The 22,135-nt window shown below is 38.1% G+C and overlaps 1 protein-coding gene across 5 annotated transcripts; it reads left to right on the forward strand.

The window, feature by feature from the left end:
* Positions 1 to 1,159: 1,159 nt before the first annotated feature.
* LOC107708822 (coiled-coil domain-containing protein 50-like) lies at positions 1,160 to 20,259 on the forward strand. 5 transcript variants are annotated; one of them, XM_016513147.1, is made up of 13 exons: positions 1,160 to 1,390; positions 2,256 to 2,346; positions 8,477 to 8,539; positions 9,533 to 9,662; positions 9,897 to 9,987; positions 14,356 to 14,434; positions 15,881 to 17,008; positions 17,674 to 17,789; positions 18,264 to 18,341; positions 18,413 to 18,526; positions 18,938 to 19,026; positions 19,104 to 19,189; positions 19,267 to 20,259. In XM_016513147.1, exons 2-13 carry the CDS (start codon positions 2,298 to 2,300, stop codon positions 19,434 to 19,436), a joined length of 2,193 nt encoding a protein of 730 aa, XP_016368633.1. In that variant the 5' UTR covers positions 1,160 to 1,390; positions 2,256 to 2,297; the 3' UTR covers positions 19,437 to 20,259. The 5 variants fall into 5 exon arrangements, with proteins under 5 accessions (XP_016368633.1, XP_016368634.1, XP_016368635.1 ...); XM_016513148.1 differs by having other exon boundaries at positions 19,104 to 19,183; XM_016513149.1 differs by having other exon boundaries at positions 19,104 to 19,177.
* The last annotated feature ends 1,876 nt before the right edge of the window (positions 20,260 to 22,135 follow it).

Consider the following 22,135-nt stretch of genomic DNA (forward strand, 5'->3'; position numbering starts at 1 on the left):
GACGCGGGGGATTTGTGTCTCCCCCCCCCCACACTTTTAATATCACGTAAATTCGTCCCCCGCACTTTTTCGGAGCGCTAAACATTCCATGCAGTGTGTGTTTCATTCACACTCGAAGCCGGAGGGTGCTCTCGCGCAGGAAGTCATATGAGGAAATTCCTAATATGGACAAAAGCGTCCAGCTATCCCTGTATGAAAACAGTTGTTTTCACAGAAAAACAGAAACGTTTGGGAATATGAAGACATTAAACATACGATTGCAACAATATATGGTTTATTTGTGTTTGTCAAGTCATCTCCAGGTAATAAATAAACGACATAGCATTTATTACAGTATAGAAACTATTCTGCCTTATTATGTGATAATAGTAAAAATATTTTACAACATTACTGCTTTTGCTGTACTTTGGATCAAATAAATGCAGGCTTGGTGAGCAGAAGAGACTTCTTTATAAAACATTAAACATCTTACTGTTCAAAGACTGTTGACTGGTAGGTTATATAGATTACAGAAATTTTATATTGTAATATATTTCTGTAATATTTCTGTCCCCCTCACTTCTGAAATGATGGCTACGCCCCTGTCCTGCTTATTCTCCGTCGAAAAAAGATGCAAGGAAACGGCAAACCATGTCTCCTAGGACAAGATAAACAAGAAGGATTATCTTGCATGTTTTGTTTGTTTCGCAATATACAATACAGTAATACAATAGACAAAACATAATTATATCATGTTTACGTGTGCTAAACTGCAGGTGTGTCATAATGAAGAGAAATGTTTCCTTCAGAATGCTTGAATTTTAAGACTCAATCACCAGTAGAGGGCAGAATATCATCCCACACCTCTGAGGAACACTTTGTAACAGAGTAAAATACTATGCATTTATTATGCACTATTCATTTAGCATAACTAGAAAATTTACTGAATAATAATTTGCTATTATTTTTAATGATATTTTGACAACTTATTGTACATTTCAATAATTACAATTAATAAAAGACTTTCGATCTAAGTATATTTCAAAGAGCTAACCAGGGCATCAAAGTTCCCCCCTCTTTATGAATTATTAAAATATATTTGTGTTAATATTTGATGTGATTGGATGCACCAGTGTGATGTAAGGAGCGCGCTGGTCGAGGGAGGGAGCGTGAAGTTTGTCCGCGCTGGCTTCCCATCCCTGTGGAAGCTTCATGCCATTGTCTCGTTGTCAAAAACAGTCTGTCTAGTCGGAAACTTTGAAACTGGGTAATTATAGTTCAGGCTTGTTTCAGACCCTGCCAAATCCAAGTATGAGTTTATGAGAAGTGAGAGTTTTTCGAGTAGCCTTAGTATGCAACAAGTAGTTGAACGCAGAAAAGAGCATTTATAGAGAAGAGAAGCGCGGAGCAGGTAAGGCACTGTGTTTGGTGTCTGTAGTGAATCGTGTTTTCAGTGTTTGATGTTTTTGGGATGAATCATTGTGGTGAAAATCGTGAGGAATGTGAAGATCCATTTACCGCACTGTCCCCATTCATTTCACTTTAGCTGGTTCGTTTGTCTTTTGGTTGTTTTAGTTTCGCTTTGTTTTGTTTCGGGGCTCTTTTGCATTAGCTGCTTTGTCATATATTGTGTCTTCACACAGTGTTTGTTTATGCTTTCTGTCAAAGCGTAAAATAGTAGGCTAAAACACAATTTATGCTCTGATTGAGTCGATATTTTGGAATTTACGTCTAAATTTGAATGTCTTTTAAACCAGTAATGAATTTGAATAATTAAATTCATTGACTGAATGAATTTAATCATTTATTTATCATGGCTGTGTTTGCATTTATTTACAGATGACTTCTTAAAGAAATTGCTTTATTTTGTTTTATTTTATATTTTTATTTTATTTATTTTATTATTTTATTTTGCAAGTAGTTTAAAGGAATTACTTATTTAATTTTACTTTATTGATGATTTCTTATGACGTTTTATTTTGAGAATTTTTTTTATGTATTTTACAAATGTTTTATACAACAACTCCTTATTCCTGTTATTTCTTTTTTTTTTTTTTTTTACAGATGATTATTTATTTTATTTATTTTTCTTCAAATATTGTAGCAGTGGTTTGTCAAAAGATTTGTGTTTGCAGTGCACTATGGTCTCAAAAGTAATATGTATTTAATGAGACAGTGGTGAACTGTGTATCTGTTGGGACACTCACAGTGACCAAATAAGCTACTTTGGCCCAGTCGTTCTAGCACTAACCAGAGTCTCTCTCTCATGAGACTAGGTGTTGCTGAATGGCATGAGTTGTTGAGCAGTGCCAGAAGTCATGGCAGAGCTGGAGGTGGATCAGTCCAACCTGCCCAGAGTCCAGGAGGGTAAGACCTGCCTGACATGCATCATAGTTACACATTGCAGACCATTTCATTTTGGGTGATTTGTGCTATTATGCTGTATGGATGCGTAAGATTCCAAAATTTGTCACATCATTGTGGGATTGATTGTTGATTCCCATTCTGATGTCTCAGATTTTCAGATGTCTCATTCTGATGTTATATCCCATGTGCAGCAAGCTTTTATTGATAAGTCTGAGATCTGATTAATATTCCAGACGTCTGCTGTATATCTCGGAAGCAAAAGAGCGGTCTTTTTTTCCATTGGTGAAAGAGCCTTTCCACATGGCTCTGTTTGCTCCAGTATTGTCTCTTATGCTTCTTTTGAAGGGGGGAATCTTGATGATGATTTCCCTTCCGTTCTCTTTCTGTACAAAGTGCTCTCATTGTTTTGCTTTGTATTTTTACGCTTAAACAAGCACTGGCTATAGAACAAAGACTCTATTAGATCACCCAATTAACTAATGTCTATGCATTACTATGCCATGTTTTCCCCATTGGTTTTATATCCTTTAAACTTGGCCTGTGAGCAACAGTGTTTTCATTTCCTCAGTTTGTTTTCAATACTAGTTCCCCAAAGCATTGTGTAATAAATATATCTTAGTGAGCTCCCTTTGTCTTCACTCTTGTTTTATCAGTTCCCGTGGATGTGTTTTTGCTCTGGTAGTTCTCTTGCCGTAGTCTTGGGAATGCTGTCTCTATACCCCAGTTCCCTTGAGAAAAAGCAGCCTATTTCCTCTCTGCACTATAACCCCTTTGCATCCTTCACTCCATGCCTTCACTGACCCTTTTCCTCTTTATGCCGTGAAACCTCTGCCCAGATAGATATTTAGGCCTATAAATGTCTGGTAGTGGCAACTATATATTACTGTTCAAATGTTTGGGGTCAGTAAGATTTTTTTTTTTTTCTGAAAGAAGTTAATATTTTTCTTCAGCAAGGGCACATTTAATTGAGCAATATCAGGTTTTACAAAATATTTTTGGTCAAGTACATGCATGTAGCCTTAGTGAGATTGGCAGATCCATTTCAGACTTCCTATCTCAGCTCAATAGTTTGTCAACCACTTGTTTGTTTTGTTTCATCTCAGTGTCTTTGTCTGTTTTGCATGCTGTGACTGCTTAATCTTATTTTTTAAATGGGCGTTTCATGTTTTTAAAGTATGCATATATGCTTTCAAACATATGTTTTGCCTGTCTTTGTAATATGAGCATGTCTTTTTGGCTTGGCTTCTGCAAAACTAGTTTGACAACTTTATATCCACACCCTCTTGCCTGCCGATCCACTCAGCGCCCCAATCAGACACTTGAATGCTGAGGTCAGGTCCACTAAACCACATCGCTGCTAGAACCGGGTCTGCAGGCTCAAATCGCTCCTCCTACAATGAGAGGAGCGTATGAAGTTAACAGGTGTTTAGACTGTCGAGAGTGAATTTTAAAGTAACACAGGTGTACAGCTTCTCCCTCATTGACTGGATAAAATGGACGATCCTTTCAGCGTGTGAATCTGTGAGTGTTGTTTTTTTGTTGACTGCAAATATAGAGACATGAGCCTCCTGCTGTTCGGGTTCTGGAGTTCCTCATCTGTTGATAAAGATGAACAGAAATCCCAGCATTGACTAAACTGTTATGGGGGTGTATACTGCTGTCAGGAATCTTATCAGTTTAGGTGTAGTTTGAAGGACAGATCAGTGTTTGGAGAGAAGACTAATGTGTTTTCCTGACCAAACCTAATCAACATACTAAATTCAACTGTCAGTAGTTCATTCTGTTGTCCTTGTGTTATTAGGATTGTTTTGACTAAAGGAATCAGACCAGATGTTTTTTATAATTGGCTGTTGGCGTATGTGCTTGGCTAGCATACTAGCTTAGGCTTCACATGTCTTTTGCTGTGTTATGCTTCCTGAGAACAGTAGCTCTGATTAAATGAGGCTGATAATTTTATAATCCAACTGATGGCCCAGTCGTGAATCTTATATTGCATGTAAACACCTTGATACAAAAGAAATTGATTGAAATGTGATCTTAAGTTTGAGAATAATGGACGGTCACTTTAGTTTGGGGAACAATTCTCACTATTAACTAACTATTATATATTACTTTTGCCTCAATAAACTCCTAATTTGCTGCTTATTAGTTAAGGTAGTTGTTAAGTTTTGGTATGGCGTGGATTAAGGGATATAGAATATGGTCATGCAAAATAAGGCATTAATATGTGCTTTATAAGTACTAATAAACAGCTAATATGCATTAATATGCATTCTAATAAGCACCTAGTTAATAGTGAGAATTGGTCCCTAAAGTGTTACCTAATTGTCATGTACTCTACAGCACCCTAAGATTGTTTAGGTTTTTAAAGCATTAAACAGCTCACCAAGGATGCATTTGTTTGATCAAAATACAATAAGACGGTAATATTGTGAAATATTTCCATTTAAAGTAGCTTTTCTATTTTTATCATATCTTTACAAAGTAATTTATTCCTGTGATAGCAAAGCTCAATTTTCAGCATCATCTTCAATGTCACGTGATCCTTAAGAAATCATTCTAATGCTGATTTGGTGCTCAAAAAACAGTTCTTATTATTATCAATTAAAACAGTTATGCTGCTTAATATTTTTGTGGAAACTCTGATAAATTGATTACAGGATTCTTTGATGAATAGAAAGAAACGGCAATTATTTTAAATAGAAATATTTTGTAACATTATAAATGTCTTTACTGTCACTTTTGATCAATTTAATGCATCCTTGCTGAATAAAAGTATTAATTTCTTTAAAAAAAAATAAAAAATCTTACTGGCCCCAAACTTTTGAACAGTTGTCTAAATCTTTAAATCTAGTTATCTTGACATTTGATGAATAGGCGTGTATGTCATTTGTAATGCAACATCATGTGCATTTTCTGGCATATGTTTAGATATTAGCAAGGAATAGGCCTATATAGGGTCCACAAATATTTTTGTAGTGTATTTCTGTTGATGTTAGCGTTCTTGTCATGCCCTGTCCCCAGGCAGAGAGTATGTTGGCTGCTGTACAAAACAAACCAGCTACTGAGTCTACAGAGCCACTGGATGTCTCAAAAGAGGACAAAGACACTGACCATTATGTTTTGCCCTTATCTGTATGCCTTTCCAAAGTAAACGCCACCAATCTCACTATCCTTCTACTCAGCTTGTGTCTTTTTCCTGCTGCTGGCACATCTGGAAACCATTCCTCCTGTGTGCAGGCGTATGTGTGTGTGCTCTGGGTGGATGTGGATGTGTGAGGGCATTGTTGGGAGGTGCTTGTGTAATCTGATATGGGTTATCGCAATATGCAGCAGGTGGGCTCAAGCAGAAAATACATTTGTCTTTTCGGATACTGAAACGGATGCATTTAAACCTGGGATACCCCACAGAAGGATTATTTCTCTCTGCTCGCATTTTTAGGGGATCGGTAGTTTCAACCCACCAGACGGGGTGGCTGGGCCTCACAGCTATACATAGATTCCCACCAGCTGCTCAGGTCAGAGGTTGTGCTGAAGTCAGAATGTCTCCATTACGATATTATGGTCATGCTACTCTAATTCAGCATGAGTCACTTTTGATCAATTTAATGCATCCTTGCTGAATAAAAGTATTAATTTCTTTAAAAAAAAATAAAAAATCTTACTGGCCCCAAACTTTTGAACAGTTGTCTAAATCTTTAAATCTAGTTATCTTGACATTTGATGAATAGGCGTGTATGTCATTTGTAATGCAACATCATGTGCATTTTCTGGCATATGTTTAGATATTAGCAAGGAATAGGCCTATATAGGGTCCACAAATATTTTTGTAGTGTATTTCTGTTGATGTTAGCGTTCTTGTCATGCCCTGTCCCCAGGCAGAGAGTATGTTGGCTGCTGTACAAAACAAACCAGCTACTGAGTCTACAGAGCCACTGGATGTCTCAAAAGAGGACAAAGACACTGACCATTATGTTTTGCCCTTATCTGTATGCCTTTCCAAAGTAAACGCCACCAATCTCACTATCCTTCTACTCAGCTTGTGTCTTTTTCCTGCTGCTGGCACATCTGGAAACCATTCCTCCTGTGTGCAGGCGTATGTGTGTGTGCTCTGGGTGGATGTGGATGTGTGAGGGCATTGTTGGGAGGTGCTTGTGTAATCTGATATGGGTTATCGCAATATGCAGCAGGTGGGCTCAAGCAGAAAATACATTTGTCTTTTCGGATACTGAAACGGATGCATTTAAACCTGGGATACCCCACAGAAGGATTATTTCTCTCTGCTCGCATTTTTAGGGGATCGGTAGTTTCAACCCACCAGACGGGGTGGCTGGGCCTCACAGCTATACATAGATTCCCACCAGCTGCTCAGGTCAGAGGTTGTGCTGAAGTCAGTATGTCTCCATTAGGATATTATGGTCATTCTATTCTAATTCAGCATAATTGCCCAGGCCATCCTGAAGTAAAGCAGATGTAGCTAAGAGTCATTTGTGTTTCAAGTTGCAATCCTGTTGAGTGTGAATCCAGCAGTTTCACTGATGGGGTGGCTCTTGATTTAGTAAAATGCTCCCTTTTACTGTTCTCAGGGTCTGTAATGTTCTCCATCCCGACCGCAGGTCCAGCACCAGCGCTAAAGCCTCAGACTCCAGCTGTTGTGTCAATTACAGGCCGTATTCTTTTCAGAAACTCTCTGCGACTCAGCCGCCCTGTAAATCGCTGAATTTAAGGTTGCCTTTTGCTAAATTTGAATTTGGCATACACTTTGTGGATATCCTGAGGGGCGGCACCACGGGATTGCTGAAGTTTTGTTGCCATGAGCGTGTTTATGAGAGCTGTATATGTTTGTTTGGTAACACCAGTGACACTGCTTCAATCAACACTACTCAACATTCACCACAACATGTAGTACCAAAGTTATTTACTCCTTGAGGGATTCTGCAGTGAACAGAACACTGTACTGAGCTTTTTTAGGTTTACTGCGTACTGTACAAAGTCACCCAAATTATTTACAGCACCTCAAGAGGTTTGAGTATAGGACTAGTATTTATTTAACTTTTTTTCTGTGATGCTTTAGTGCTCCAAAAGATCTGCGCTCAGCTCTCATATAAGCAGCAACTTTGTTACACACGTGTATTTTATGTGGCTGTATATCCGCTTGAAAGACTCTCAAGAACTGTACTTTTCGGTTCACATGCACATTTGTTAAATTCAGAGTTCACTGACCTGATACTCTGTGTTTTTGCTTCTTGTTAAAGGAATGTTCTGGGTTAAATAAAGTTTCGTTCTATCAATGGCATCAAAATGCTGCTGATTAGCACAGAAACTAATGCATGACCAGATCTTCATCCACCTAGAACAGTAGTCCTTCCATTAAAAGAACAATTTAGACAATTTTAGAGCTCGGATAGCTAAGTAACACTTTAGTACAGAAGAAAATGCAATCTTCATATTTCTGCTTTAAATCCTCTGAAATGCTTGCCCCATAGACATTACTTAAATTTTGTTTGGCTTTACAAATTGAGAGACAAATTATTTTCAATAGCACGATACAGATTTCTTTTAAGATTTTCCTTAAAGCAGCGAGAGCCTTTCTGGGTTGTCAATTATTTTAAAATAGGGTTTAAAATGAAATGTGACACTTACGGGACCAAAACCACAAGTGTAATTTTGTTTTTAACTTTCCAGGGTCAGTTATTGTCATGCAGACTGTTATTATGGCTTTATGAAATTTGAGTGTCTCGTTTTTAAAGTTAGTATATAAAGAATTTAAGACTTTTTAAAAAGGGATAAAATGTTTTTTTTTATTTGTTTTGAAATATGAGGCTTCACAAATGTGGTGCTATGAACATTTTTAAATGAGCTTTACTAAAATGACCTGAAGTGATTTCTGAAGACATGAAATAACACGGCATGTCTCTGAACACAGTCCAAATGTCTGCCAGTATTTTCTGACAAAGTCTCCTGTTACAGCCTTGAATGCAAGTAATTTATGGTTAAACTACTATAGATACTATACTTTTATAATCTGAAGTGATCATAAAGACCACAGATAAAAGATCAGGAGCATTTCTCATAGCTGTTAATTGTTAAATTTATTGCAGTTGTATTGAGTGTTGTTTTTCCTCTGCAGTATGCCAATGTTTTGCTGTACTGGAGGATGGAGCTCTAGCTCATAACCTGCAGGAGCAGGAAAGTAAGTCCCATTTCTCTAATTTCATCTGCCACACCTAAAGCATTTTAATGCAAGCTTAAAATCTGTTTTCTCAGCCTTGACATATTCAGCCGTCTTTTGTAAACTTCTAAAGTGGGCAGGTGTTCACACACACCCAGAAATACAAGGGTGTTTCAGTACATAAGGTAACAAGACCTCTCATGTGAGTCAATCTGCCTGCTTAACTAAAATATCCTGCTTGGTCAAATAAGGTAGAGTTTAGTTTTAGTCTGTTCTCTGAACAGCCGTCCACAGAGATCGCCGCATCAATATTTAAGTTAATGTTTTTCATCTCGGCCTTTTACCCGCCCCTAAATGGCATATGAAAACAAAACAAACTGTGATTAGGTTGATTTACATGTAAATCAGATGATCTCTCTGTGCAAGTTTTCACAGTAAGGCTACAGGATTTACTGAAACGAATACATCATATGTTTAGAAATAATTTTCGAGGTTTAAATATTCTGATATACACTACAGTTCAAGATTTTAGTGTCAGTAAGATTTACTCCTATGTTTATGTGAACAAAAATGCAGTAAGAACAGTAGTTATTGTAATATTGTAAAATAAATAAATAAAATATATTCAAAATGTAATTTTTTTCCTGTGATGGCAAAGCTGAATTTTCAGCAGCCATTACCCCAGGCTTCAGTGTCACATTATCTTTCAGAAATGATTCTAATATGCTTATTTGCTGCTCAAGAAACATTATTACTATATTAATTTTGGAAACCATTGCTCTGCTTAATATTTTTTGGGACCTGTTATACATTCTTTAATAAATAGAAAATTCAAAAGGACTTATTTGAAATGGAATTTTTAATAACATTATAAATTTTTTGTCTTTATTGTCACTTTTGATCAATTTAATGCGTCCTTGCTGAATAAACATTGATTTATTTTAAAATAAATCCTTTAAACAGTAGTGTGTCTTCCATGTGCTCTTCTGTAACCTTGCATGCTTTCTTCAACAGTTGAGCAGTACTACAACTCAAATGTGCAGAGGAGTCAGCTGGTGCAAAGGGACATCAGAGTAGCCAAGAGACTCCAGGATGAGGAGGAGCAGAGGGCTCAGATGCTGCAGCACCAGGCCACTCGCCAACTGTAAGATCACACACACACACACACACAGTCAAAGACTAGTCACACCACTATCAGATATGACACTGTCTGTTCATGGTTGTATACTGTTTATCAGCAGTTCAATAAATGATAACATATCCAAAGTCCACTAATGTCCAATAGTGCAACAGTCTCAGCATTTCCTCTTTACATTAAAGGAAACAGATGTGTTTTTTAGTTGTTTTCATTATATCAAAGGTGTTTTTTTCTGTGAAGGGAGGAACGAGACTCAGAATACGCACGCATGATTCAGGAGGAGATCCAGCGGCGTTCGGATGAAGCTCGGAGGAGGGAGGTGGAGGACGAGGTGTGTAACACACTCCAGGCTCAGTAAACGTCACCCCTTCTGTTTTTCATTTACACCTCTGAACCACTTTGTCTGAGGGATCAAATGGATCAATAATTAATGAGTCACTGTGGGACGCCAGTGAGATGATGTATTCAGCTAGTCTCCTGTGGAGTGTAAGTGCTGGCAAAGACCACACGGGAATGAGCATCAAGCTGCTATAAAGCAAAAATCACGCTCATACTGTGCATTAATCAACTTCAGATGCATTTAACTCCAGCCCACCTTACATAACCTCCCCAGGCACCTTTCTAGTCTTCGAGTTCAGTGAGTCACAAGCAGAAAAGCTGAGTGTGGAAATGTTCTCCTCCAGAAATAAAAGGAAATCTCTATGGATCTGCAGCTTTTCTTTAGTGAGGGCTTTGTATCAAGGGTCCCATAAATGTTATAGCAGTTCTTTGTGTTGGAGGTGGTGTGGCATAGTGGTTAAAAAGCTGCAAGCGATAATCCATAAAGTTCCGTCCAACCAGCATTGTGACCTAGTCCTTAATGGGATAGTTCACCCAAAAATTAAAAATTTGTAATCATTTACTGACGCTCATGTCGTTCCAAACCTGTATGAGTTTCTTTCTTATGTTGAAGATAAAAGAAGATATTTTGAAGAATGCTTGTAATCAAACAGTTGTTGGTCCCCATTGACTTCCATAGTATTTCTTTCCCTACTATGGAAGTCAATCGGAACCAACAAATGTTCGGTTCTTTAAAATTATTCAAAATATCTTCTTTTTTGTTCAGCATAAGAAAGAAGCTCATACAGGTTTGGAATGCCATGAGGGTGAGTAAATTATGACAAATTTTTTTGTGTGAACAATTCTTTTAATGTCTGGTTGCTCCTGTAACTGTACTAAAAGTTATTTTAGCATCAGCTAAATATGAAATCTTAAAGTTTATAAATATTAAATCTAAGTTCTCCCCCAAAATGTTTTTCTGATTTATAGTAAGGCAGTAAATATAGAAGTATTTGGCGAAACGGTTCCGGAGCATTAAAATACACAGATAAATACACACGCAGATACAGTGTGTACATATAAAAGTTTGAGAACCACTGCAACAAACATGACCAGACAATTCATTTGCCTAGAATAATAGTTGTCCTGATAAAATGATTTACACTTTTTAGTTCAAATAACACATTTTTATATTAAATAATATTTTAGCAAAGGTAAGAGATGAGCATTTCTGCATGTAAGACCTCCTGATTGCATTTGTTGAGTTATTGATTATTGTCATGTTCCAGGACAGTCTCTGAGAAATTTAAACAGGTAGCAACAAGGTTTCTGAGTCTACCAGGAAAAATAATTAACTTGTTCAGCTTTTATTTTTCTCTTGAATGACATTGCAGCGAACCTTAATTAAAGATTCTCTTGTTCAGATTTGTTTGAAGACAGACTGCCTGTGGGGGTTACTGTGGAAATCAAAGCCTAAGTGTTTTTGGGGGTGTCTTGAGAGTGGGAGAGTCCCGGGTGATTCAGGTGGCAAAGCTGGAAATTGTTGGCTCAGCAAGTAGAAAAACTAAGTCCGAGAACATTGGCATATCAAGTTATTAGATCCTGACCACCTATAATCATGCAGGTGATCTTGGAAATTTGGGTTCCAGATAAATCTGAGTCAACATCTCTGTGAGGCAGTTCAAATTACAGTATTTTGGACATTTGGGACATTTTATGATTCAGAGTTGTATAATGAGCATGATCTCTGTTTCTGCAGGTGTTTTTGACTCCTAAAAGAATCATGACTTGACCTGCCAGCTTCACTGCAGAAATCATGTTCTTAAACATTTTTGTCTTGTTTTGCAGTTAATATATCTAAACATCCTTCAAACAAAGTTTAGAACAAGACTAGTTTGAGAAAAACAAGACTTATTTGAGAAAAATAATTATTTTTAGAGAATATATCTTGAATTAAGTTTTTAATATACTTGCTTCTCAAGTATATTTATCTTATTTTATTTTAAAGATGTAACTGGAAAGCACCAAAAGTGCTCATTGCCATTTTGAAATGTTAGTTTAAAATTAAGCTTTAAAACGGACATGATAAAATATCAGTCTGCTTATTCTTGTTTAATTAATATTTACTAGTAATCTTGAAGGTGTTTTCAAACCCGTGTGGCATATTTTGCACTGACAGGCCTCGCATATTGCATAAAATGTCATTCCGCTGCATTAATTATATATATTTACACCCCTGCAGCCCTGTGTTAATTAAAGCCTGTGAGGCAGCAGGTCGCATCTAAATATCATCTCCACACACGGCTCTGAAGCCTGCTGTCCTATCGAGCTCCTACAGGAGCAGGAAGAGTAATGCTGAACTTAATTCTCATCCAGTCATTCTAATAGTTGTGTACACAAACAAACCTCATCTGGAGGGGTGATTTCTTTAGAGTCCAGGTGCCAGATAAGCTCAGAATCAGACCTCTTGAGACAGGAGCCGGTCCCTGTGTGGGGCAAAATCTCTCAGCGCAGGATGGTGGATTTAATTCGGTTGGTGCTGTGAAGTAAGAAAGGTCAGCATAACCGGTTAATTAGAATAGGAGGACACCAGGACCTGATGGCAACAGACATAGAGAGACACTGCCGAGGAGGTTAACATGACAGTTTAATGTAAGGGGCCCCTAGATATGAAGATTTCCTTCAAAGGGACACTCTTAAACGCAGATATATATTTTTATGTATGCAGACCCTTTTATGCTGTGTGTGGAAAAATATTAAGCATGGTATCATACAAAATTTTCCAAAATTAAAAGACTAGCTCTTGTCATTGGCTAAAGCCAAAACACTTACTAATTTTATACAGTATACAGGTGCATCTCAATACATTAGAATGTCGTGGAAAAGTTCATTTATTTCAGTAATTCAACTCAAATTGTGAAACTCGTGTATTAAATAAATTCAGTGCACACAGACTGAAGTAGTTTAAGTCTTTGGTTCTTTTAATTGTGATGATTTTGGCTCACATTTAACAAAAACCCACCAATTCACTATCTTTTTTTATTTGTAGTTAACAGCAAAGTCAACAGCATATTTTGCTTTTTCTACAAAACATTAGTTTTTATTTCTACTATTAGAACATTGGAGAAACATAGTTAAGTTTCACAATAAATACCTATTCAAAACGTAGTTTTAAAATACATTGCTGTAAAATCTTTTTATTTTCTCTCAAATTTTCCGCAGGTGCCTTGTAGCACCCCCTTGTGACCCATTAACGGACTCGAACTTAAAAAACCTCTGACCTAAACAGCTTGGCCATCTCTTTACTTACTGTTCTCCCATGTTCCCATTTCTCCCATTTTCAAAGGTGTTCAAAAACCTTTTTATAAATATTTAGCCCAGCTCCTTAAGTCTTACATTTTTCCTTTATGTTGAAGTATGTAAACAGCATTAAACTCCCAGATTTTAGCATCAGTAGAAGTCAAAGTTTTATGATAGTTGGAAAGAACTTGTTTTGTCATTGAGACAGAACTCTGCCATCTTCTGGTTAAGTGCTGTAAATTCTCTGTCATATACAGGGTATGTTGACACATTTATGGCTGTTTCTGCAAGACTTTTAAAGGACAGTATTTCATAACACAGTTAAAGGCAGGTAGAAATACAAAATAAGAAATCTTTCAAAGAGTAACCAAGTGAGACACTAGTGACTTACAAGCATATGTAAAATTGTAGGGGTTCAAGTAATGCTTTCACAGAAATCATAGCTTGTAACTTTCTTATGAAATGTGCATAAATTTAATCTTTATTTACATGGCACAAAATGTTGGTAGGCATGTGATAAAATAAAAGAAATGGTCACTGTGGTAATCTTACTGTAATTGATTCAGTTAATATATGTTTCAACTATACTTTGTCAGAGGAAACTTGTGAGTCATTGTGGTCAGCTTTGCGATAAATTGTGTCCCCTGTTTGCCAGTCTAGTTGCAAACCGAGCACATAGCTGTTTGAAGATTCGATATGGTGGGCTTTTTGCAGTAAGAGCAGGTAGGTCTCAAGGCCTTTGATACGTAAGCGTGGAAATTCCCCTCTGCTGACGTACGCCAACTATCGCTGGCGTCTGTGTTGAGTGTATGAGCGGATATATTTTTAGTCACAGAGCCCACGCTTAGGTTTGAGGATTTCACCTCGATGTGTCATAACTGAACAACTGTCAATCTATTTCTTTCTGATGTGCTATTATAGTAGGTTTTTGTTTTTTTTTTCAAATACAATCTACACCTATATTTTACATGCTTTTCTAAATTCATTAAAAATTTGTTTAAAAAAAAACACAGATCCTCACTTCCCCAAATGATCATTATGATCTGTAAAGCTTATTTTTGTTGTTGTTGTTTTTTTTTAGGAAGTAGCAAAAAGGATACAGGAAGAGGAAGAGCTTTATTTGAGACACTGGAGCAGTTACCAACATAAAGATGGTAGAGGTAAAATACTCCTCTGTAATTTATGGCATTATTGAACCGTTTTTATGAAGTGGTGTAACTTCAACAGTTCAGCAGGCTCACGTTGTGTTCACACTGACAGTGTTTCTGTTGTGTGACAAAGCTGCACTTCTGTATAGAAAATAAAGTTACATTTCTAGATTACTGCATTTAATATTTTCTTTCATAATGGCCATACGTTTTATAGATTATTAGGAGTGTGAAATCTAAATTACATGTCAAGGGGGTCACATTTACATTGACACTGAACCCAAGCCCCATAGTATAGCTATAAACTGTTTAAATTATCTGAATCGAGTCTGATTTTGAGTTTGATTTGTGAAAGATCATGTTGATAAATAGGTTTACAGTGCAGTTTAAATGAGTTTGTTATGTGAGGCCCAGCAAAAATATGCTCAACTGTGATGATACTTTCAGTGGAGCTTCTGGGAATCAGCGACATGTTCACATACAGTATAAATGCTGTATACTGTTAATATGGGTGCCATTCACATGCTGAGGACACAATGTGTGAAACTCAACTTACACATGATTAAAGCAGTTATTTTGCTTGTATAACAGTATTTCTGCTTGTCTCCCTCGTTTACTTAGTAGCTTTCTTGGAGAAATGAGTAGTAAACATGTTCATAGTAAGAATTTCTTATTCCAATAACATTGAGACTGTCTCAATGTCTTGTCACATGTGTTTTCTTTGTCTAATCAAATGGTTGTTTCCTGTATAAGCATCTGATTTGCTGTAAAATAATGTGACACCACGGGTGATTATTTCTTACACAGAATACTCCATCATCTTTAAGCAAATTTGGAATATTAAATCTACTGAAATAATACACAAATACTTTGTTTCAACATGCAGTGTATTGGTAATGCATCCATCATACAGTATGACACACATAGCCAGCTGCTTCATTTGCTTTTTAAGCCCCACAGGACATGATATCATCTGGGATGATGATCCTAAAGTCCAGTTCACTCATGTTTGTTTCCTGTTTGAAAAGTTCTATGGTTACACCACATCTTTTGTGTCTGACATTAAAACCTGAATTCCTTTTAATGGCATAAACAGAGTTTCAAGAAAATGTCAGATTTTGCTTTAAATACATTCTTCATTCATGCCTGCAAAATTGATGCGTTTCCACTTCTTTGTTTTGCGAAACAAGCCCAGTTAAAGTATAGTTTACCCTAAGGTGAAAATTTGTTTGGAATGACAGAGTGAATAAATGATGACACTACTAACCACGTCCTGAATCACCCTGAATTCAGTGAAGCTCCATGGTTTTTTTCTCATGTAATGCATGTTTTATTTTCATTTGTCCTTTTTACTTTTAAACAGAGCTTCATATGTTAACTGTTTTATTCTGCACCCCTCGATCTCTAACCATTTCTCAATTCCCCTGCTTTATGTTTGCATGGTTGGCTTAACTAAAGAGTCCACAAGCATTCCTGCTCGTCCATACTTACCCCAACCTGTTCATGTACCTCACAACCGGTCTCCAACCAGATGGCGGCAGCACTCCTCCTCGCCCACCTACTCAGACTCTGAGGAGGACCTGATTGAGTACAGTAGGGCTACAGTCATACGACAGGACGGCAAACCCACTGTAGGGCAGAGGAGGCTGATCGGCAGACCCCGAGCTCATTTAGAGCAGGACGACAAAAGCATGACCAGCCAAAGCAGCAGTAACAGATCTTCACACCTGTCAGGTGGATGGGGTGATGTCATTAAGCTCATAAAGAACGATATGAGTGAGCAAGGCTACCTCAGCCACAGCTCTGAGGATGATCTCTTTGAACCAGTCTATAAACTTGAGAAAATATTGCGACAGAAGCAGCAGGTCTCGGGAACGGGGCTGAGTCGACACAGCAGCATGAGGGAGGATCGTAACAGAATGTGGCAGGGAGACGGTTGTGGCCATAGAGAGAGTTTTAGGGAAAGACATGTTCATTTCCTGGATGAACGGAAGCGCTCTAACAGTTATCTTGCCAACGGTTGTAGGACCTATGAAAATGGTCACAGGGACGCTAGGGAAAGAGTTCAGTGTTCAGAAGGGATACTAAGAGATGATCACACACACCTCAGAGAAACTCAAGGTCTCCACACTCAAGCTCAGGGGTTTCGACGGAACATTTCAATGCGACGTAGTTATCATGGTAACATCAGGCGGACATCGGTGCGTGAGGGAAACAGAACATGCAGCGTAGATGATTCTAACTTGGCTAGACCAAGACCCTCAAATAATGCCCCCTCACTGCAGCCTAGAGTGCCACAGTTGATGGAGTTGGAAGTGGAGGACCGTTTGAGAGATTCGAGAAGTTGGGAGATGGCGAGAGGCAGAAACGCACGGCAGAGAGCTCGATCATTAACGGAGGATGAAAGGAGGATAGACCGATACCACAGGCGTGGAGAGTGTAGAGTGAGGCGAAGTCAAAGTGAACGCTGTCAGACCTTCGAGGAAGAGAGATCGAGCACAGAGGAAGAGTTGGAGAGGGAGAGCAGGAGGGAGGAAAGACGGATACAAAGACTCCAGTCTTGCAGTGGGCGCTCTTCTGGAGCAGGTAACCCCTCTCTGCAGTGTGGCTGAGCCTGTCCCTACATCTGCTCATTGCTTTCCAATCATCCCCAATCAGTAAACAAGAATTCCTGTGTGCTTCCGGTGTACATCTTGGGAGTTGATACCATTATTTTGGTGTCATCTGCTTTTACTTAAGCTTGATCCCTTCACCAGTGAGACTAGATCTCATCCTTGTTTCTCAAAAACCTCAAAATCTCATCTGCTTCTCTTTCTCTTAGAGCAGTTAAATATTCTTGGTTCTTCTTGACTTGGCCTTGCAATTACTTTTTGATTTGGCTCTTACTTTGTATGACCTTTAGGTGTGTTTTCAGGGCTGTAATCTACCCAGTAAGATTCCCAATGAGTTAAATCAAATGGAAATCCACATTCAGCAGTCTCAGCTAGAAGTGTCCAATCCTGGTCCTGAAGGCCACCTTCCAGGAGAAATTAGCTCCAGCCCAAATTACACCCCTGAACCAGCTAATTAAGGTCTTCAGGATTATTAGAACCTACCAGGTAAGTGTGTTGGAGCTAAACTCTGCAGGACAGTTGCCCTCAAGGAGCAGGATTGGACACCTCTGGTTGTGGCCCAACTGGCTGAAGGTGATGGTGGCCTGAAAACCCCTCTCCACATTATCTAGTTGTGATTTTGTCCTTATTGCCTGACAGGACCTGCTCTTAGAAGTGGAAGGGCTGCGCTTGACTTGGGAGATTTGGAGCAAGTGCTGCTGGACGAGGAGCTGGCCCGCAGGCTTCAGGAAGAGGAGGAGAGATTGGCCGAAGAGGTGAACTACAAGACCAAATATATCTACCGCAGTTTTGGTATATGCCACTCACTCCTTAATCAAACACACTTGATTCAGATCATCAGCTCATTAGACATTTTAAGACTCTAAGAAATTGGAGTGTCAGACAAATGAGACATTCAAAATGTTTGGTGTTGAGGGGCTCCAGGAACGTGATTGAATATCACTGGTATATTGTATACCAAGCCATCCTTCTGCTGGAGGGCCACTTTCCTGCCAAGTTTAGCTCTAACACACATGCCTGTAGGTTTTCAGGTGTGTTTAATTAGGGCTAGCACTAAACTCTGCTGGAAGGTGGCCCTCCAGGAGCAGGATTGAACACCCTTGGTATATACCATCATACGGCCCAGCTCTATAGTTTTAGTGCTCTTCCATGAAGTCTGTTTAATATCCCTATCAATAACAGTAGCAAAAATTCCTAAAATAATACTGAAGTGTGTTCTCTTCTCTCAGACTCCGCAAGGTTCCTCTCCTCTTAGAAGGGACTGTCCTATTGGAGACTTCAGGGCAGCACAGGTTGCTCAGGATGAGGTAAGCAGAGTTTGAATGAAGGCTACTTTTCCAATGCATAGATGGGTGCATAAATTGTCGTTTTGTGGCAGGAAATTGCACGTTTCATGCAGAAACAGGAGATAAAGACTAAACGGAGGTCTCGTGAGCTGGAACCTGTTCAAGAATACAGAGAGAATGATAGGAGAACAGCATGTGACAGACAGGTAGCCATACTTTTAGACTGACACTATCTTTTGTTGTTGCGTAACCATGTACTCATTACTAACTAACCAAAAATTCCAACTATCTGAATGTATCAAATGACACCTCTGCAGAATTGCCTTGTCCATGCATGTCTTGGGCACAGTTCCTTCAGATATTAGTACTGATGAACTGGTTAAACCTTACTTTTGATCATATGATTCATCAGTATTGCCACATGTGTTCTTTGGAAATATTGATCTTTCAAGGATGATTCACACTGACTCAGCAAACACCAATTTCTAACAAATTCTAAAACCCTGTTCGTGTTTGTTGGACCAGAGTGAACTGACCTTTAGTTGCCTTTTTTTGTAGTGGTACAAAGAAATTACAAAATAATATTTTAATTATGAATTTTGCTGTTTGATATACAGAGGCAGAGACTGGATTCCGAAGGTCTTCAATCCCCCGTTGATGACTTCACCCCAGACAATCAGCACCCTAGTCACATTTCCATGACAATGTAAATCACTATTTTCTCTATGAACTATGGCTTAATTTTCAGGAAATATTCTTTAACTTCCTTTGGTGTCACCACAGGCAACCGCAAGCCATCAGGAATATTGCAGAAGAGCTGGACCCCACCTTTCAAAGGAAGGACGCAGCTGAATCAGGTCAAAGTAATGATGCTCACATAACACAAACAGCTTCTAAAGTATTTATGAATGGTATGAATAATAATTATAAAAATATTAACTTATAGATTCCTGTCAAAATCAAACTTCACAACAAGTAGGTTTGTACAGCCCCTTGGAGGAACCTACTTTTGTGCCCCCCACGAAACGACTGAGTGACAAACTGGGACGAGTAAAGCCCAAGGAGAAAAAGGAAAATGCAAAACAGAAAGAGAAAGAGAACTGCAAGCAGCAGTGATGCTGGACATATAAAAGTTTGAAATCAACTGCAATACTGAATTAATAACCAAATTAGATTAAAGAAATGCATGCATGTCCTGGCAGTTTGGGGCTTTCCAGTCTTCTGCTTTCTCCAAGACTTGGGATACTTTTGTAATCAACAAATCAACTTGAACTTGCAAAACAGGGACACTCCATCCAGATAATGCTGCTATTATTAGTAAACATCTGTTTAAGCCATGTCATGCTCTTTTGGTTTGTTTCATTTTTATTTAGCAGCTGGTTAGAGGCTGGTATGTAACCACAGAGGGAAAGCTACCACTAGCAGTACTTGGCATTACACATTTGACTTCTGGGAAAACCTGAAACGATACTATGCTTTGATAAAGGAAGTTGGCACATGGTTGAGTGAACCTCTTTGGAGTTTTTCTGCATGACTCTTGATCTCTCAAGATATTCAAGCAGGCATTCTTTTTAAATTGCATGTACTTTTTTCCTGTATTCCAGGAACTACACTAGTCTTAATTTGCCCAAAGTGTTATTTTCATTTCTAATGGTCGCCTTCATTATGTAAGAACTTGTGAAAACTTTTTGCAGAACCTGGTCATGCATTCACATTGTAGAAATTAAACATTTACTGTTTATAATATTATTTTAATAATATTTAGTGGTTTACACCATTTTGGCTTGAGTCGTCTTCCTTCTTTGTAGTGTACATCAGCATAGTCTATATATATGCAGTAGTTTTGCCAGGCTGGAGGAAATGAAACTTCCATGTATTTATGTACTGATGCTGAATGCTAACATTATACTGTATTTGTTTTCATTGTATATTATGGCAACAATGTAAATAATGTGTTGTCATGAATCAGTAGGCCTTCATTGCCTATATAAAGTTTAATGAATGCTTTGTACAGAAGACATATATATATAAAATTATAATACCCATATCTTTCTTGATTCACATCAATAAACACATTTTACATTTACAGCAGCAATTGTGTGGAATTAAATTTGAACTGTAGATAAAGGTTAAGACTTTCCCTAATCAACAAATTCATGCAAATCTCTGCGGAAAGCACCTCAAACATCAATTTCTAGTGAGACCTTCTCTTCCCACAAAATGAAACTTCTGTGGGGAAAAAAAAAAAAAAAGGGATTTTTTTTTTGTTTTGTTTTTTTTCACAAGAGGTAGGAGCTGTTTTATAAACAGGATTACCCGGTATACGGCTTTACACAGTAAACCCATGGTGATGCATAAAGTGACATTAAACGGTGACCTTTTTTTGACAGTTAAAGACTAGCACCATTATCACATTGCTCACCCACCAGTTGTTCCACTCCTGTTCCATTATTGCTGTTATGCTTATAACGCCCTGAGAAAACAGCTCCTTGGAGCCAAATAATATGAGGTTTTTCTTTTTTGTGGATGCAGAGCTCAGCACGTTGGTACACGTATGTCTAGACGTGGGAGGAAAATAAAACTGGAATGCAAAATGATTCATCATGATTCCTAGATTAATAACATTACAGATACAGTAAATATTTTTCAACTCTGGTCATCAGGGAACTCCCACTGAGTCAGCAGGATATACAGTCCACTGAACAATCCTTTTAGATTAGATTAGATATGTAAAACCATGTCAGAAGCTACTCGCTTTAACTGGTTTATTGACCTCCATTCTCAGTGAGAATAAACTTAAAGGAAATCGTCCATGTTTTTGCAGTTTCAGAGGATTTTGTACCCAATAACTTGTTTAATGACCTCAGTATCCACTCCATGAACTCAAGGTATTTACCTACAGGAAATTCCCAAACACCTGGATTCTCAGAACCCTGGGGCAAGCTGATATACAATTACAATATTGCCTACAGAACAAGCCGTGCAGTATACTATAGTGCAACGGTAGGAGCTGTTTTATAAACAGGATTACCCGGTATACGGCTTTACACAGTAAACCCATGGTGATGCATAAAGTGACATTAAACGGTGACCTTTTTTTTGACAGTTAAAGACTAGCACCATTATCACATTGCTCACCCACCAGTTGTTCCACTCCTGTTCCATTATTGCTGTTATGCTTATAACGCCCTGAGAAAACAGCTCCTTGGAGCCAAATAATATGAGGTTTTTCTTTTTTGTGGATGCAGAGCTCAGCACGTTGGTACACGTATGTCTAGACGTGGGAGGAAAATAAAACTGGAATGCAAAATGATTCATCATGATTCCTAGATTAATAACATTACAGATACAGTAAATATTTTTCAACTCTGGTCATCAGGGAACTCCCACTGAGTCAGCAGGATATACAGTCCACTGAACAATCCTTTTAGATTAGATTAGATATGTAAAACCATGTCAGAAGCTACTCGCTTTAACTGGTTTATTGACCTCCATTCTCAGTGAGAATAAACTTAAAGGAAATCGTCCATGTTTTTGCAGTTTCAGAGGATTTTGTACCCAATAACTTGTTTAATGACCTCAGTATCCACTCCATGAACTCAAGGTATTTACCTACAGGAAATTCCCAAACACCTGGATTCTCAGAACCCTGGGGCAAGCTGATATACAATTACAATATTGCCTACAGAACAAGCCGTGCAGTATACTATAGTGCAACAGTGTAGTTTTTACATTCTATATGCTTTTATGGGGCTTTTCACACTGACCTTAAAGGGGTCATATGATGCGATTTCAAGTTTTCCTTTCTCTTTGGA

The sequence above is a fragment of the Sinocyclocheilus rhinocerous genome, unplaced genomic scaffold (genome assembly GCF_001515625.1).
Source record: "Sinocyclocheilus rhinocerous isolate Xijiao unplaced genomic scaffold, SAMN03320098_v1.1 scaffold1406, whole genome shotgun sequence".
NCBI classification, from domain to species: Eukaryota; Metazoa; Chordata; class Actinopteri; order Cypriniformes; family Cyprinidae; genus Sinocyclocheilus; species Sinocyclocheilus rhinocerous.

Excerpts from the sequence above, each read along its gene's own strand:
- LOC107708822 (XM_016513147.1), top strand. The coding sequence starts at position 2,298 with ATGGCAGAGCTGGAGGTGGATCAGTCCAACCTGCCCAGAGTCCAGGAG. Across the intron at positions 9,663-9,896 it reads CACCAGGCCACTCGCCAACT|GGAGGAACGAGACTCAGAAT; the intron begins GTAAGATCACAC and ends TTTTCTGTGAAG. Across the intron at positions 18,342-18,412 it reads CACAGGTTGCTCAGGATGAG|GAAATTGCACGTTTCATGCA; the intron begins GTAAGCAGAGTT and ends GTTTTGTGGCAG.